This window comes from Pristiophorus japonicus, chromosome 3 (genome assembly GCF_044704955.1).
Source record: "Pristiophorus japonicus isolate sPriJap1 chromosome 3, sPriJap1.hap1, whole genome shotgun sequence".
NCBI lineage: Eukaryota > Metazoa > Chordata > Chondrichthyes > Pristiophoridae > Pristiophorus > Pristiophorus japonicus.
The window spans coordinates 151675378-151690812 of record NC_091979.1 but is presented as its reverse complement, the minus strand read 5'-3'; the positions used below and the strand labels follow the sequence as shown (position 1 = coordinate 151690812).

Genomic DNA, 15435 nt, shown 5'->3' with positions numbered 1-15435 from the left:
AAAACAGATACACTGCTTTGGGTACTGTTGAGGGGGATGACTCATCAGGGGAGGGCAGCAGCAGCCAAGTTCATGGCACCGTGGCTGGCTCTGTTGCACAGGAGGGCAGGAAAAAGAGTGGGAGAGCGATAGTGATAGGGAATTCAATTGTAAGGGGAATAGATAGGCGTTTCTGCGGCCGCAACCGAGACTCCAGGATGGTATGTTGCCTCCCTGATGCAAGGGTCAAGGAAGTCTTGGAGCGGGTGCAGGACATTCTAAAAAGGGAGGGAGAACAGCCAGTTGTCGTGGTGCACATTGGTACCAACGACATAGGTAAAAAAAGGGATGAGGTCCTACGAAACGAATTTAAGGAGCTAGGAGCTAAATTAAAAAGTAGGACCTCAAAAGTAGTAATCTCAGGATTGCTACCAGTGCCACGTGCTAGTCAGAGTAGGAATTGCCGGATAGCGCAGATGAATACGTGGCTTGAGCAGTGGTGCAGCAGGGAGGGATTCAAATTCCTGGGGCATTGGAACCGGTTCTGGGGGAGGTGGGACCAGTACAAAGCGGACAGTCTGCACCTGGGCAGGACCGGAACCAATGTCCTCGGGGGAGTGTTTGCTAGTGCTGTTGGGGAGGAGTTAAACTAATATGGCAGGGGGATGGGAACCAATGCAGGGAGACAGAGGGAAACAAATAGGAGACAAAAGCAAAAGACAGAAAGGAGATGAGGAAAAGTGGAGGGCAGAGAAACCCAAGGCAAAGAACAAAAAGGGCCACTGTACAGCAAAATTCTAAAAAGATAAAGGGTATTAAAAAAACAAGCCTGAAGGCTTTGTGTCTTAATGCAAGGAGTATCCGTAATAAGGTGGATGAAATAACTGTGCAAATAGATGTTAACAAATATGATGTGATTGGGATTACGGAGATGTGGCTCCAGGATGATCAGGGCTGGGAACTCAACATCCAGGGGTATTCAACATTCAGGAAGGATAGAATAAAAGGAAAAGGAGGTGGGGTAGCATTGCAGGTTAAGGAGGAGATTAATGCAATAGTTAGGAAGGACATGAACTTGGATGATGTGGAATCTATATGGGTAGAGCTGCAGAACACCAAAGGGCAAAAAACATTAGTGGGAGTTGTGTACAGACCTCCAAACAGTAGTAGTGATGTTGGGGAGGGCATCAAACAGGAAATTAGGGGTGCATGCAATAAGGGTGCAGCAGTTATAATGGGTGACTTTAATATGCACATAGATTGGGCTAACCAAACTGGAAGCAATACGGTGGAGGAGGATTTCCTGGAGTGCATAAGGGATGGTTTTCTAGACCAATATGTCGAGGAACCAACTAGGGGGGAGGCCATCTTCGACTGGGTGTTGTATAATGAGAGAGGATTAATTAGCCATCTCGTTGTGCGAGGCCCCTTGGGGAAGAGTGACCATAATATGGTGGAATTCTGCATTAGGATGGAGAATGAAACAGTTAATTCAGAGACCATGGTCCAGAACTTAAAGAAGGGTAACTTTGAAGGCGTGAATTGGCTCGGATAGATTGGCGAATGAAACTTTAGGGGTTGACTGTGGATGGGCAATGGCAGACATTTAGAGACCGCATGGATGAACTACAACAATTGTACATTCCTGTCTGGCGTAAAAATAAAAAAGGGAAGGTGGCTCAACCGTGGCTATCAAGGGAAATCAGGGATAGTTTAAAGCCAAGGAAATGGCATACAAATTGGCCAGAAATAGCAGCGAACCTGGGGACTGGGAGAAATTTAGAACTCAGCAGCGGAGGACAAAGGGTTTGATTAGGACAGGGAAAATGGAGTACGAGAAGAAGCTTGCAGGGAACATTAAGACGGATTGCAAAAGTTTCTATAGATATGTAAAGAGAAAGAGGTTAGTAAAGACAAACGTAGGTCCCCTGCAGTCAGAATCAGGGGAAGTCATAACGGGGAACAAAGAAATGGCAGACCAATTGAACAAGTACTTTGGTTCGGTATTCACTAAGGAGGACACAAACAACCTTCCGGATATAAAAGGGGTCAGAGGGTCTAGTAAGGAGGAGGAACTAAGGGAAATCCTTATTAGTCGGGAAATTGTTGGGGAAATTGATGGGATTGAAGGCCGATAAATCCCCAGGGCCTGATGGACTGCATCCCAGAGTACTTAAGGAGGTGGCCTTGGAAATAGCGGATGCATTGACAGTCATTTTCCAACATTCCATTGACTCTGGATCAGTGGAGGGTAGCCAATGTAACCCCACTTTTTAAAAAAGGAGGGAGAGAGAAAACAGGGAATTATAGCCTGACCTCAGTACTGGTTAAAATGATGGAATCAATTATGAAGGATGTCATAGCAGCGCATTTGGAAAGAGGTGACATGATAGATCCAAGTCAGCATGGATTTGTGAAAGGGAAATCATGCTTGACAAATCTTCTGGAATTTTTTGAGGATGTTTCCAGTAGAGTGGACAAGGGAGAACCAGTTGATGTGGTGTATTTGGACTTTCAGAAAGCTTTCGACAAGGTCCCACACAAGAGATTAATGTGCAAAGTTAAAGCACATGGGATTGGGGGTAGTGTGCTGATGTGGATTGAGAACTGGTTGTCAGACAGGAAGCAAAGAGTAGGAGTAAATGGGTACTTTTCAGAATGGCAGGCAGTGACTAGTGGGGTACCGCAAGGTTCTGTGCTGGGGCCCCAGCTGTTTACATTGTACATTAATGATTTAGACGAGGAGATTAAATATAGTATCTCCAAATTTGCGGATGACACTAAGTTGGGTTGCAGTGTGAGCTGCGAGGAGGATGCTATTAGGCTGCAGAGTGACTTGGATAGGTTAGGTGAGTGGGCAAATGCATGGCAGATGAAGTATAATGTGGATAAATGTGTGGTTATCCACTTTGGTGGTAAAAACAGAGAGACAGACTATTATCTGAATGGTGACAGATTAGGAAAAGGGGAGGTGCAATGAGACCTGGGTGTCATGGTACATCAGTCATTGAAGGTTGGCATGCAGGTACAGCAGCCGGTTAAGAAAGCAAATGGCATGTTGGCCTTCATAGCGAGGGGATTTGAGTACAGGGGCAGGGAGGTGTTGCTACAGTTGTACAGGGCCTTGGTGAGGCCACACCTGGAGTATTGTGTACAGTTTTGGTCTCCTAACTTGAGGAAGGACATTCTTGCTATTGAGGGAGTGCAGCGAAAATTCACCAGACTGATTCCCGGGATGGCGGGACTGACATATCAAGAAAGACTGGATCAACTGGGCTTGTATTCACTGGAGTTCAGAAGAATGAGAGGGGACCTCATAGAAACGTTTAAAATTCTGACGGGTTTAGACAGGTTAGATGCAGGAAGAATGTTCCCAATGTTGGGGAAGTCCAGAACCAGGGGTCACAGTCTAAGGATAAGGGGTAAGCCATTTAGGACCGAGATGAGGAGAAACTTCTTCACCCAGAGAGTGGTGAACCTGTGGAATTCCCTACCACAGAAAGTTGTTGAGGCCAATTCACTAAATATATTCAAAAAGGAGTTAGATGAAGTCCTTACTAATGGGGGGATCAAGGGGTATGGCGAGAAAGCAGGAAGGGGGTACTGAAGTTGCATGTTCAGCCATGGACTCATTGAATGGCGGTGCAGGCTAGAAGGGCCGAATGGCCTACTCCTGCACCTATTTTCTATGTTTCTATGTTTCTATGGCTTGCTGGCACTGTCATAGCCAAAGAAGGGGGTAGAGTGTTTCACGTCAAACTCGCAAATGGACTAACTTGCAGAAAGTATTCGGACCAAACCAAACTGCAATTCACAAACTGCCACGAGCAACCTGAAGAGGACACCACCAACTTTGACTCTCCGACACACACACAAGTGGCAATTGACATCACGGTTGACCACGAAGCTGAACGCATCATCCCCAGCAGCCCAGCAAGGCCATCTGCGCAGCAGCCCAGCGAAGGCCCAACCAACTCACCTGCACCTGCATTTGTACCGAGACGATCGACTAGGGAGGGGAAAAGATCGTCTCACCCTGTAAATAAGTGTACTATTGACTTTGGGAGGGAGTAATGTTATGTCTGCAACACTATGTAACCAGCATTCTCCCGCCAGCAGAGGGTGTATCTGTTCGCGTCCCAAGGGATCCCAGCATCCCTTGGGAGCACTGTATTTAAGCAGGCCTCCCATGCTGTACCAACATTCTGGAGTTAGAATAAAGAGACTAAGCTCACACTTACTCACGTCTATAGTACTCAGTTACATTGCTTTATTCGAGACATAACAGTAACAAAGGCATGGATGAGGGTTTCAGCAGCAGAGGTGAGGCAGGGGCAGCGACGGGTTATGGAGGTGGAATTAGGCAGCCTTGGTGATGAAGCGGATATATGGTCAGCAGCTCATCTTGTGCTGAAATAGGATGCCAAGGTTGTGAACGATATAATTCAGCCTTAAACAGTGGCCTGAGAGAGGAATGGAGTTCATGGTGGGGCCCGAAGTCAATGGCTTCAGCCCTCCCAATATTTAATTGGAGAAAATTTCTACTCATCCAGGATTGGATGTCAGACAAGCAGCATGACAAATTGGATATAGTGGAGGGGTCGAGAGAGGTGGTGGTGAGGTAGAACTGGGTGTTGTCAGCTTACATGTGGAACCTGACCTGTTTTCAGATGCTGTCGCTGAGGAGCAATTGTAGATGAGAAATAGAAGGAGCCTAAGTGGAATCCTTGGGTGACTCGAGTTAATGGTTTGGGAGTGGGAAGAGAAGCCATTGCAGGTGATTCTCTGGCTATGACTGGATAGATAAGAATGGAATCAGGTAAGTGCAGTCCCACCCAGCTGGACGTTGGAGGAGGAGCATGTGGTCAATCGTGTCAAAGGCTCTCGCTAGGTCAAAAGGATGAAGAGGAATAGTTTACCACAGGCTACAGTCAAATAGGATGATATTTGTGACTTTGATAAGGGTGGATCAGTGCTGTGGCAGGGGCGGAAACCTGATTTTACAAACGTGGAGTTGCAGGAAAGATGGGCATGGTTGTGGGAGGCGACAACACGTTCAAGGAATTCTTCAAGCGATGGCGATCGCCTTTGACCTTGAAGACAGCTGCCCATAAAAATCTAGTGATCTCTGCAGCATGTATTTCAACTCTCCCGACCTTGGTTTGAATCTGGCGCCAGTGATGTCATCAAGCAAGCTAAGCAGTCAATCACATTGAAGAATTCTCACAGACAGTAAAGCAGGATATGAAATGCACTGATTATAATTTACTTTTTTATTAATTTTACAGAGCGAAATAAAGATTGGGACATACACATAAGATTAAGGTAGAAGCTGAAATATCATAAAGAATTATTTTAAAAACCATTTAATTCTTATCATATTAATGGAAAAATTTGACATAACACAAATATAAAGTTAGTTTTTCAGGACCAGATGATTGTTCAGCAGCTAATACACTGTTAAAAATCCAGTTACACCACTTTCAACAAGGCGTAACTTTTTGTGGGAGTTTAACAGTGATATTTAACAACAACAACAACAGCAACTTGTATTTATATAGTGCCTTTAGTGTAGTGAAACAAGGCATTTCACAAGAGTATTATGCGTTAAAAATTTGACACCGAGCCGCACAAGTAGAAATTAGTGCAGTGGATCAAAAGCTTGGTCAAAGAGGTCTGTTTTAAGGAGCGTCTAGAAGGAGGGAAGAGAGGCAGAGAGGTTTCGGCAGGGAGTTCCAGAGCTTGGGGGCCTAGGCAACAGAAGGCTTGGCTATTAGTGGTTGAGGGATGCTCAGGAGGGCAGAATTAGAGAAGCGCAGGCATCTTGCGGGGTGGGCGTGGGGGGTGGCGTTATGGGGCTGGAGGAGATTATAGAGAAAGGGAGGGCCGAGGCCATGCAGGGATTTGAAAATAAGGATGAGAATTTTGAAATCGAGGCATTGCTTAACCCGGAGCCAATGTAGGTCAGCGAGCACAGGGGTGATGGGTGAGCAGAATTTTGTGCGAGTTAGGACATGGACTGCTGAGGTTTGGATCATTTCTAGTTTACGTAGGGTAGAATGTGGGAGGCCAGCCAGGAGTGCATTGGAATTGTCAAGTCCAGAGGTAGAAAAGGTATGGATGAGGGTTTCAGCAGCTGATGAGCTGAGGCAAGGGCCGAGACGGGCTATGTTACGGAGGTGGAAATAGGCGGTCTTTAGTTATGCTGCGGATATGTGGTCGAAAGCTCATTTCAGGCTCAAATATGACACCAAGGTTGCTAACAGTCTGGTTCAGCCTCAGACAGGAATTGGGGAGAGGGATGGAGTCAGTATCTCGGGAACGGAGTTCGTGGCGGGGACTGAAAATAATGGCTTCGGTCTTCCCAATATTCATTTGACTAGGGCATCAAAGGTGGTGGTGAGGGTGTGATTGAGCAGAGATGTCATGGTGAATGGAGGGCCAAAGGCTGGACAGTTCGGAGTTGATAAATGCAGTTGTAAGAGAGTCAAAAGCCATCTTTTTCCAGGGGCGGACACATAAGGAGGTAGGGTTGGGTGGGTTGGAAGGGGGATGTGGGTGGAGAGCGATATGAGGAAGTGGTCAGAGTAGCAAGGCCACGAGAGATGGCAAGGTAGAGGGGCTGAACGTGAATATGGGTTGGGGTCTTTACATGAAGGGAGAGATTAAGGGAGGACAGAAGGCCCGTGAACTTAAAGGAGAGAGAACATGATGAATTGAGATGGAGGTTGAAATCACCGAGGATGAGAAGTCGTTCGGTGCAGAGACAGGAAAGGAGTAAATAAATATCATAAGAATATAAGAATAAGAACATAAGAAATAGGAGCAGGAGTAGGCCATATGTCCCCTCAAGCCTGCTCCGCCATTTAATACGATCATGGCTGATCCAATCATGGACTCAGGTCCAGTTCCCTGCCCGCTCCCATAACCCCTTAACCCCTTAATCCCTTATCGGTTAAGAAACTGTCTATCTCTGTCTTAGTAAATCTATAAGTATCGGTGGTAAAATGTTTATGGTACTTGGGTGGGTGGTAGAGAATGAGAATTTTAAATGAGAGGTGAGAGAGGTGGAATCTGGTGAGCGGCTCAAAGGAGGAGAAAGTGCAGGAGGAGTAGGGGACAGACCAAGATGTGATTTGTTGATGAGAGCCACACCGTCACCACCGCGGTCTGGGCAAGTGGTGGAAGGTATAGCCAGGCGGGGAGATTTCATTTAAGGGTAAGGAGTCATCATCCATCAAGCAGGTTTCCACCAGGGCCATGATGTCGATGCCATCATCCACGATAAGCTCCTGGATGGGAAGGGCTTTGTTCGCAAGTGAACAGACGTTCTGGAGGGAGATGCGGAGAGGGTCGGTAATGGCTGCCCCACTGCCTGCGTCCACAGGGCCAGCACTGTGGGGGGATGAGTTGGACAGGGAGGAGATTGGCAAGGTTAGCTCCCAGTGGGCGTGCTGGGCGGGAAGGTTGGCGAGAGAGTAGGATGGGACAGTTGGGGTTGCTGCTTGTCAGGAGGCAGCGACGAGTGCCTCGATGGGCCCTTCATAGGATGCCAAGAGAGGCACAGATGCACGCCGTAAGGAGGGAGTCAAGCCTGGGACGGCAGCAGGAGAGTAGGAAGATCAAAGAGTAATGAAGCATTGGGGTAGGGATTTGGGAGGGCAGAGTATTCGAGAGAGAAGAGATGAAAGGAAGCATGACGACAGGAGAAGAAAGGTCAGGGAGGGAGAAAAAGGAAAGAGGGGGAAATGTGAAAAAAGTATTGAATGGCTCAGGTGCGTAACCAGACACAGGTTGTTTTTATATCCTATGGACTTTGCAGAGTATTTTTGAATGATGTGAGTGGATCTCTTCCTTGAACTACTGTAGTGTTTCTACTACTCTTGTCGTTGCAGTAGATGGACTTTTGGAGGAGATTTTTAAACAAAAATACTTCAAAAAAAAAAAAATTTAAACCAGGGAGCTGTTCTTTGGGATGGTACTTGTGCAGTTTTGGTACTTCATGGCAGAGTCTGATTTAACTGTAAGACAGATTTTATCACTCAGATCACTCAGCAGCTGTGACATCCTCACCTCAAGCACAAGCTTTGTTTGTGCAATGTTACCTGGATTTTCTAGTTTCACTGTGTAGTGGTTAACAATACAAATGTTGAAAGGTGTAAAGAACATATGGTATCCTGCATAATTATATAATGTGAGTCTTTATCAAGTTGAAGATGTTGAATGGGGCCAAAATTGCCCCTTTCCTTGAGGCCTGCTACCACCGTAAATCGGCGGCCATGCTGCGGAGTACATTGACTGCCAATTATTCGTGTAATGGCCACCATTTTTACAATTCCACTCCTGCGGTATCCTGGTGGTGACCTGCGCCCCCCCCTCCCCCTCCCCCCCCCCACCACTCTGCTGCTGCCGATCCGTCCTCAGTGCTTCATCAGGGTGCGCACTGCCGACGTTCCCCCCGCCGACAGCGAAATTCCGCCGAGAAAATCTTCCTCCCGCTGGGCATTGCCAAAAGCTGCTTTTCTCAGGCGGTGCAGTGAGGTTGTGGCCTTCTGAAATGACGGTGCGGCTTCCATTAAAGATGAGGACGCACTGCCGGCATTTTTTTTGTTTTGTTGGCGGATTGCCATGTTGGCCCAATAATGATGCCCCCGGGTTTGGCCAGGCCGCCAGCAGGCAGCCTGGCACCGACTCTTGGGTACCAAGCCAGTGGCCCGGCCGAAATCCTCCCCGGTGGCCCAGTGAACTGAACTTTAAAAATCGTGCAGGCTCTCCCCTCTAAGTGCTCCCAGCGGTTGTGGGACTTCTTTGCCTGCAAAGATGAAAATGGGAATAGTTACCAAAGGGTCCATCTGTTCTTTTGGCACACACACACAGCCACCAAAGCACTTATACCATACTGTCTGAATGTAATACCGTCCTCTGTTTAATGGCCGTGGTTCAACAGGAGGATATCGAAGTGCAGAAACATCTTATGAGATCTCAGAAAGCAATCTTAATAATGTGTAAAGATCATTCATGGCAAAAAGGATGCCACACGAAGCCTACCTATGTGTCCTGCATTTTAGGAGACAACCCACAGAGTACTGAGAGAAAGCAACAGCATGAGAACAAATAGTGTGTCAGATTTATAATTTAAGTAATAAAAATTGTACTCACTTTAACGACCCGACAAAGATCATTAAACTTTTTCCAGCACTGCTTCCCACTCCTGGCCACTGTGTCTGAGGCAGAGACCTCCTCAGCAAATTCCCTCCATATTCTGTTAAAAATGGTTGTCAGGAATCTAGATCCATACCACTGTGTAATTCCGCCATTCCCTCTCCACAGCCCCCACAAGAGCTTCGTTAGCCTCTTGTGAAAATCATCTGGCACGCTGCCTGCTGTCCTCTTCCTCCATCATCAAACTCGAATAATAAAATGGTTGATTCAGCCCCGGGTGAACTGCACATGCACGCGGCCGCACCCTGCATTAACGTTTGCAATTGGACAGCAGACCAGAAGCGCGGGAATTTAAAAAAAATTTGTGCATGTGCAGAACAGCCGATTTTTATTGGAGCCGGAACTTTCGGCTCCGACGCACAAATTCTGTGATGCAATGCCGTAATTAGCACTAAATTTGTCTGAAACTTTCATTTGGCAAAAGTTGCGCGCTCTGACACGAACGCTAACCCAGCGCTAAAATTTTAATTTCGCCGCGATTTGTGCCTAGAAACAGGCGAAATCTCAAAATGCCGAAAATCCAGCCCCTGAAATCTATAGAAAATTTGGGTGATAAAAAGAAAAATTGTGATTGTTGAAAATATGCAGCATGTCTGACAGCATCTGAAAATAGAAAAGACTGGTTAACATTCGATTTGAGACCCTTTGCCTGAATATTGTGATTATTTACAATATTAATATGTAAATAATAACATATATATATATAAATATTATGCTGCCATCATCAGCTGCTTTATAGAATCATACAGCACAGAAGGAGGCCGTTTGCCGCATCGTGTATTGGGGGAATTTTTCAACTTTTTGTTGCCAGCGGGGGACCCCGGAAACACGTATTGGAAAGTTGGGCACAGGTTGAACATAAAATTAAGACTATTTAAATTTATGATTGGAAAAACAGTGCACTCTGTACACCTGAACCGCCATTGTGTGCTTCTGGTGGCTGAGGCTTGCCACAAGCAGTGAAAAGTATCCCTAAGATGTAAAATTAATACTCTCATTGATATCACTGACCAAGATATCAGTGGGGAGAGTTGCGCCCAGCTCACAGGAAGACTGGGCCTTGCCAACATACAGTAGCAGAGATAAGCAGCTCCCACCACCTATTTGCTGTGTTCCAGTTTTAGTATAAGATGTGTTTAAGGTCGTTACTTTAAAAAAAACTATGGCCTGTATATTGAATGCTATGTCACAATTCGCAACACAGATTTTAGAAATTATGCTTTTGAAAAATTATTTTTCTGTATTCATCTTGTAGAATTCATCCACATTTTTCTATCTTTGCTCCTCAGCTGAAACTAAAATCTGCTTTAAATATTATCATGGTGTAAGTGGAGCACTGCGAGCCACCACCCCATGTATTACAGTGAAAAACCCAGCTGTTATGGTAAGTAGAACATTTGCTGCATGCTTTTGGTTTTGGTTCAATACTATTCAAGTATATGTGTGAACTGACTTGAGATCTAATTTCAGGCAAAATGGGGTGACCCAGCAAGTTGTCCACTTGGAAACCCAACTTTATTGGGTCAGGTTTTACAGAAGGATTGGAACAAGGCTAAATTATGAAAATAAGGCTGCAAAAAGATTAGACAAGTTTGTAATAATCACTATTTCTTCATTGTGAAAAGAAAAGCAAACTGAGAGTGGTAGAGAATTTCATGGTTTTAAGGAGAGAGTGAATTAACGTAGGTAATGGATTTACTTTAATAAAGTGCAGGTACTTGGGATTTGATAAAAGTCTGATGAAAATCAACCATGGAGTGGAGTTTTGTGTTGGCCAAATTGGGGAGGGCTGGCTGGCTCCATTCCTTTAAGAATATTAGTGAAGTACTTGAGGTTTTTATGATGATCCAAAAGCTTTGGTGCTAGATTACCAGATTTGTTGAATTCATTTTTGCAGCTTGCAATGTTGGAATTTGAGCTCACAACTTCTAAATTGCTAAGCGCAGTAATTATGATACTGACATCATACGTCAAGAACAAGCAAAGTCAAGAAAGTGGCCATGAATGATTAAAAACATTTGTATGGAGCATGAGGTTGAGAGGGGAAAGAAGTATGGAGAATTTGCAGGACAATAATGTGCAAACCAGCCAACAATTTGTAGTGATGAAGCAATACCCCGTGAATTGTGCATCACCACAAGTTGTTGCCGTTAGCTTCGCAAAAATGGAAATTTAACCTTCACGTGATTTTCATGAAGTTGCTGGATTTGCACATTAATTGTTCATTAAACTCACCACAGAAAGTTAAGTCAAATAATTAATGGCGTAAATACCCTTTTAACGATGTGAAAATTGTTAATGACCACCAATCAATGTCTGCCCAGAAAGGAAACAATTATAAGTGTGGATTCTCATTCCTTCAGGTTATTGATTGTTTTAGATTTTGAAAATGTCATTTTATTTTTTTCCCTTTCTGTCTCTTTTTTCTCTCTTTCTTTCTTTCCCTCCTTTCATTTCTCTTTTTTTACCTGATTTGTCATTCAATTCAGCCATTCTAATTTACTCTCCTCTTAGTTCTTCTGCTATTTATTTCCCAATCCTGAAACCTTATTAGTTAAGAAGATACATTGGGCCATAATTTGCGGCCCGTAAGGGTGTGTATGAGGTGTGTACGCGCCCGTAGGGGCTGCGCAAGTTCCGGGTTTCGACATGTGCTAAAACTCGGAACTTGCAATCTGCTAAGAATTCTCATGACAGATCCACCGCATCCCTGGGAATAGGGCATTCGCGGGCGGTGAGTTGGACTATTTGCCCAACTTCTACCCAGTGAATGACCGTGAAATTCTTACACCTGGTAAAAGCAGGTGGCGGGGGCTGGGGGGGGCGGTGCGGGGGAGCGACTGGAGAAACAGTTGATGCAGTGGGCAGATGTGAGGGTGGCCGAGTAAAAGTCTCCTGTATCAGATTGGGCAAATTTTTCTTGCAGCCTGCAACAGGCTGTCCTCTGTCACCTTTTCATGCTGCTGCTGCTTGTCTGCCTGATTCCCCTGTTGCCCTTGGCCCTTGCAAAGGAGGCCTCATTGCAGAGGAGACCTGGAGACTCTGGCTCAACTATGTTGCAGAGCACGCCAGACTGATCCAGGCACCTGAATTGTGCCTTCAAAATTGTGTGATGATTAGACCTTGTTCTAGCAGTACTCAGCTGGTGTCCTTGGAAAGCACAGATGTGCCATCAGGGTGACCGTAGAGAGTGTCTTTAATCTCTCATCCAAAAATTTGGCATTTGTTCTGCTTGAAAGAATGGTGGCAGAGTGGACTGCTTTAAAATGAAGGGAGCGTAACAGCTTCCAGAAAGCAAGCTTCACTTGCACAATTTGATGCTATGGTCACAACTGAGCTGGATATAAGCAAATGGAATTCTTTCTGGTTGATGGAAATGATGAGATTAATGAAAGGTGTATGTATGGTCATGGGTGCAATCTATGACTTCTTGTATTTTGGCAAATCCTTGTTAAAATTGGATTAGCCGGTTGTGCTGTTGTCCATGACTAGCTCGAGCACTGCTGATTGACTATTGCTACTGGTACCCCCAGTGGCACCCCTTAGCATAACCGCTCAGCATAAAAATTGGGGCCGGTGGTGACGTTTGCAGGTGTTGACAGTGCCGGTGCCGGTGGTGAAGCTAGGTTGTAGGTGAGGTTGCAGCATGTGGAGTTAATTCATTGATGGTTTTGGTTGTGAACCATAGCCTCAGCGAGTGCTGGTCCTGGGTCAGCTGAGGTAGGAATGCCTTGGTCTGTGTATTCTGCATTGGGGGTACTGGTGGTTGCGGGCCATATGCATCCTGCTGTGCCTAATCTCCATCTGTTCCTCGTCCTCTTTCTCAAAAAAACATAGGTGCTTTTGCAATGGGAAACCCATTGGGCCTTTTTGGATGAGTGGATGAAAAAATGGAAAGTCCATATCAGAAATCACAGATGTAGAGATTGAATCAACAGACAGTAGTAAAATAAAAGAAAAAAGAAAAACAGGTCACAAATAAATATTTTACGGCATGCTTTTAATGTACCTGCTCTAGTCCTTTAAATTTGAATTTGCCTTTTCCAGCACCTGCCAGTACTTCTGGTGTCTGGGAGATGTGACACCGGAAAATAACTGGATGCAAAAATGGGTGGATATCCGCATAAATGGGTCCTTTTCAGAATGGCAGGCAGTGACTAGTGGGTTGCCGCAGGGCTCCGTGCTGGGACCCCAGCTATATACAATATAAATGAATGATTTAGATGAAGGAATTGAGTGTAATATCTCCAAGTTTGCAGATGACGCTAAGCTGGGTGGCGGTATGAGCTGTGAGGAGGACGCTAAGAGGCTGCAGGGTGACTTGGACAGGTTAGGTGAGTGGGCAAATGCATGGCAGATGCAGTATAATGTGGAGAAATGTGAGATTATCCACTTTGGGGGCAAAAACACCAAGGCAGAATATTATCTGAATGGAGGCAGATTAGGAAAAGGGGAGGTGCAACGAGACCTGGGTGTCATGGTACATCAGTCATTGAAAGTTGGCATGCAGGTACAGCAGACGGTGAAGAAGACAAATGGTATGTTGGCCTTCATAGCTAGGGGATTTGAATATAGGAGCAGGGAGGTCTTACTGCAGTTGTATAGGGTCTTGGTGAGGCCTCACCTTGAATATTGTGTTCAGTTTTGGTCTCCTAATTCTTGCTATTGAGGGAGTGCAGTGAAGGTTCACCAGACTGATTCTCGGGATGGCAGGACTGACATATGAGGAAAGACTGGATCGACTGGGCCTGTACTCACTGAAGTTTAGAAGGATGAGAGGGGATCTGATAGAAACATATCAAATTATGATGAGACTGGACAGGTTAGATGCGGGAAGAATGTTCCCGATGTTGGGGAAGTCGAGAACCAGGGGACATAGTCAAAGGTTAAGGGGTAAGCCATTTAGGACTGAGATGAGGAGAAACTTCTTCACTCAGAAAGTTGTTAACCTGTGGAATTCTCTACCGCAGCGAGTTGTTGATGCCAGTTCATTGGATATATTCAAGAGGGAGTTAGATATGGCCCTTATGGCTAAAGGGATCAAGGGTATGGAGAGAAAGCAGGAAAGGGGTACTGAGGTGAATGATCATCCATGATCTTATTGAATGGTGGTGCAGGCTCGAAGGGCCAAGTGGCCTACTCCTCCATCTATTTTCTATGTTTCTATGGGCCCAAGTTTCCACAAGAAAAAAAAACGGGCGCCCCTCCGAGCTGGGCGCCCGTTTTTCGAGCCTAAAACGGCGCCTAAAAAAATCCTCGGTATTCTCCACCGACTTACAGGTCCTCTGGCTCTCGGCGCAGCCAGCCCGAGCTGTGGGGGGGGCGGAGCCAGATCCCGGCGCTGAAAACAGTGCCGGGACCTCTGCACATGCGCGCTACAGTCGGCACGCAAGTGCAGTAGCTCCAGGCGCCGAACTGTGTGGGAGGGGCCCCAAAGCACGCAGCCCCTAGCCCTGGCTGAATGGCCTCACTGGGGCTGCGTGAATGAGGCTCCTCCCACGGCCAGCTCCTGCTCCCCCCCCGACCAGACCCGACACTCGCTCCCCCGGCCGACCAGACCCGACCCGACCCGACCCGACACCCGCTCCCCCGCCCCGACCCAAGACCCGACACCCGCTCCCCCCCCCTGCCCCGACCCGAGACCCGACACCCGCTCCCCGCCCCCCCCCCGCCCCGACCCGACACCCGCTCCCACCCTGTGCCCCGACCCGACACTCTCTTTCCCCCCGCCCCCTACCCGCTTTCCCAACCCGAGACCCGCTCCCCCCCCGCCCCGAGACCCCGCTCCCCCCCCGAGACCCGACACCCGCTCCCCCCGACTGACCCGACCCGAGCTCCTGTTCCCCGACCAGACCCCCCACTCTCTCTCTCTTCATCCCCCCCTCTCTCTCTCCCCCCCCTCTCTCTCTCTTTCCCCCCCCCTCTCTCTTCTCCCCCCTCTCTCTCTTCCCCCCCCCTCTCTCTTCCCTCCCCTCTCTCTCCTTCCCCCCCCTCTCTCTTCCCCCCCCTCTCTCTCTCTTCCTCCCCCTCTCTCTCTCTTCCCCCCTCTCTCTCTCTTCCCCCCCTCTCTCTCCCCTTCTCTCCTCCCCCTCTTCCTCTCTCCCTCTCTCTCTCTCTCCCTCCCCTCCCTCTCTCTCTCCCTCCCTCCCCCCTCCCTCCCTCTCTCTCTCTCCCTCCCCCCTCCTCCTCTCTCTCTCCCTCCCTCCGCTCCCTCTCTCTCTCCCTCCCCCCCTC

General features: G+C 47.1%; 1 protein-coding gene across 3 annotated transcripts in view; it reads left to right on the top strand.

The window, feature by feature from the left end:
• The window catches only part of hecw2a (HECT, C2 and WW domain containing E3 ubiquitin protein ligase 2a), a 599390-nt gene that overhangs the window by 258647 nt on the left and 325308 nt on the right, over positions 1-15435 (top strand). For all 3 annotated transcript variants that reach the window (XM_070875901.1, XM_070875903.1, XM_070875902.1), the window contains one exon: positions 10491-10585. In XM_070875901.1, the coding sequence (XP_070732002.1) occupies positions 10491-10585 (95 nt within the window). The remainder of the gene's footprint in view (positions 1-10490; positions 10586-15435) is intronic.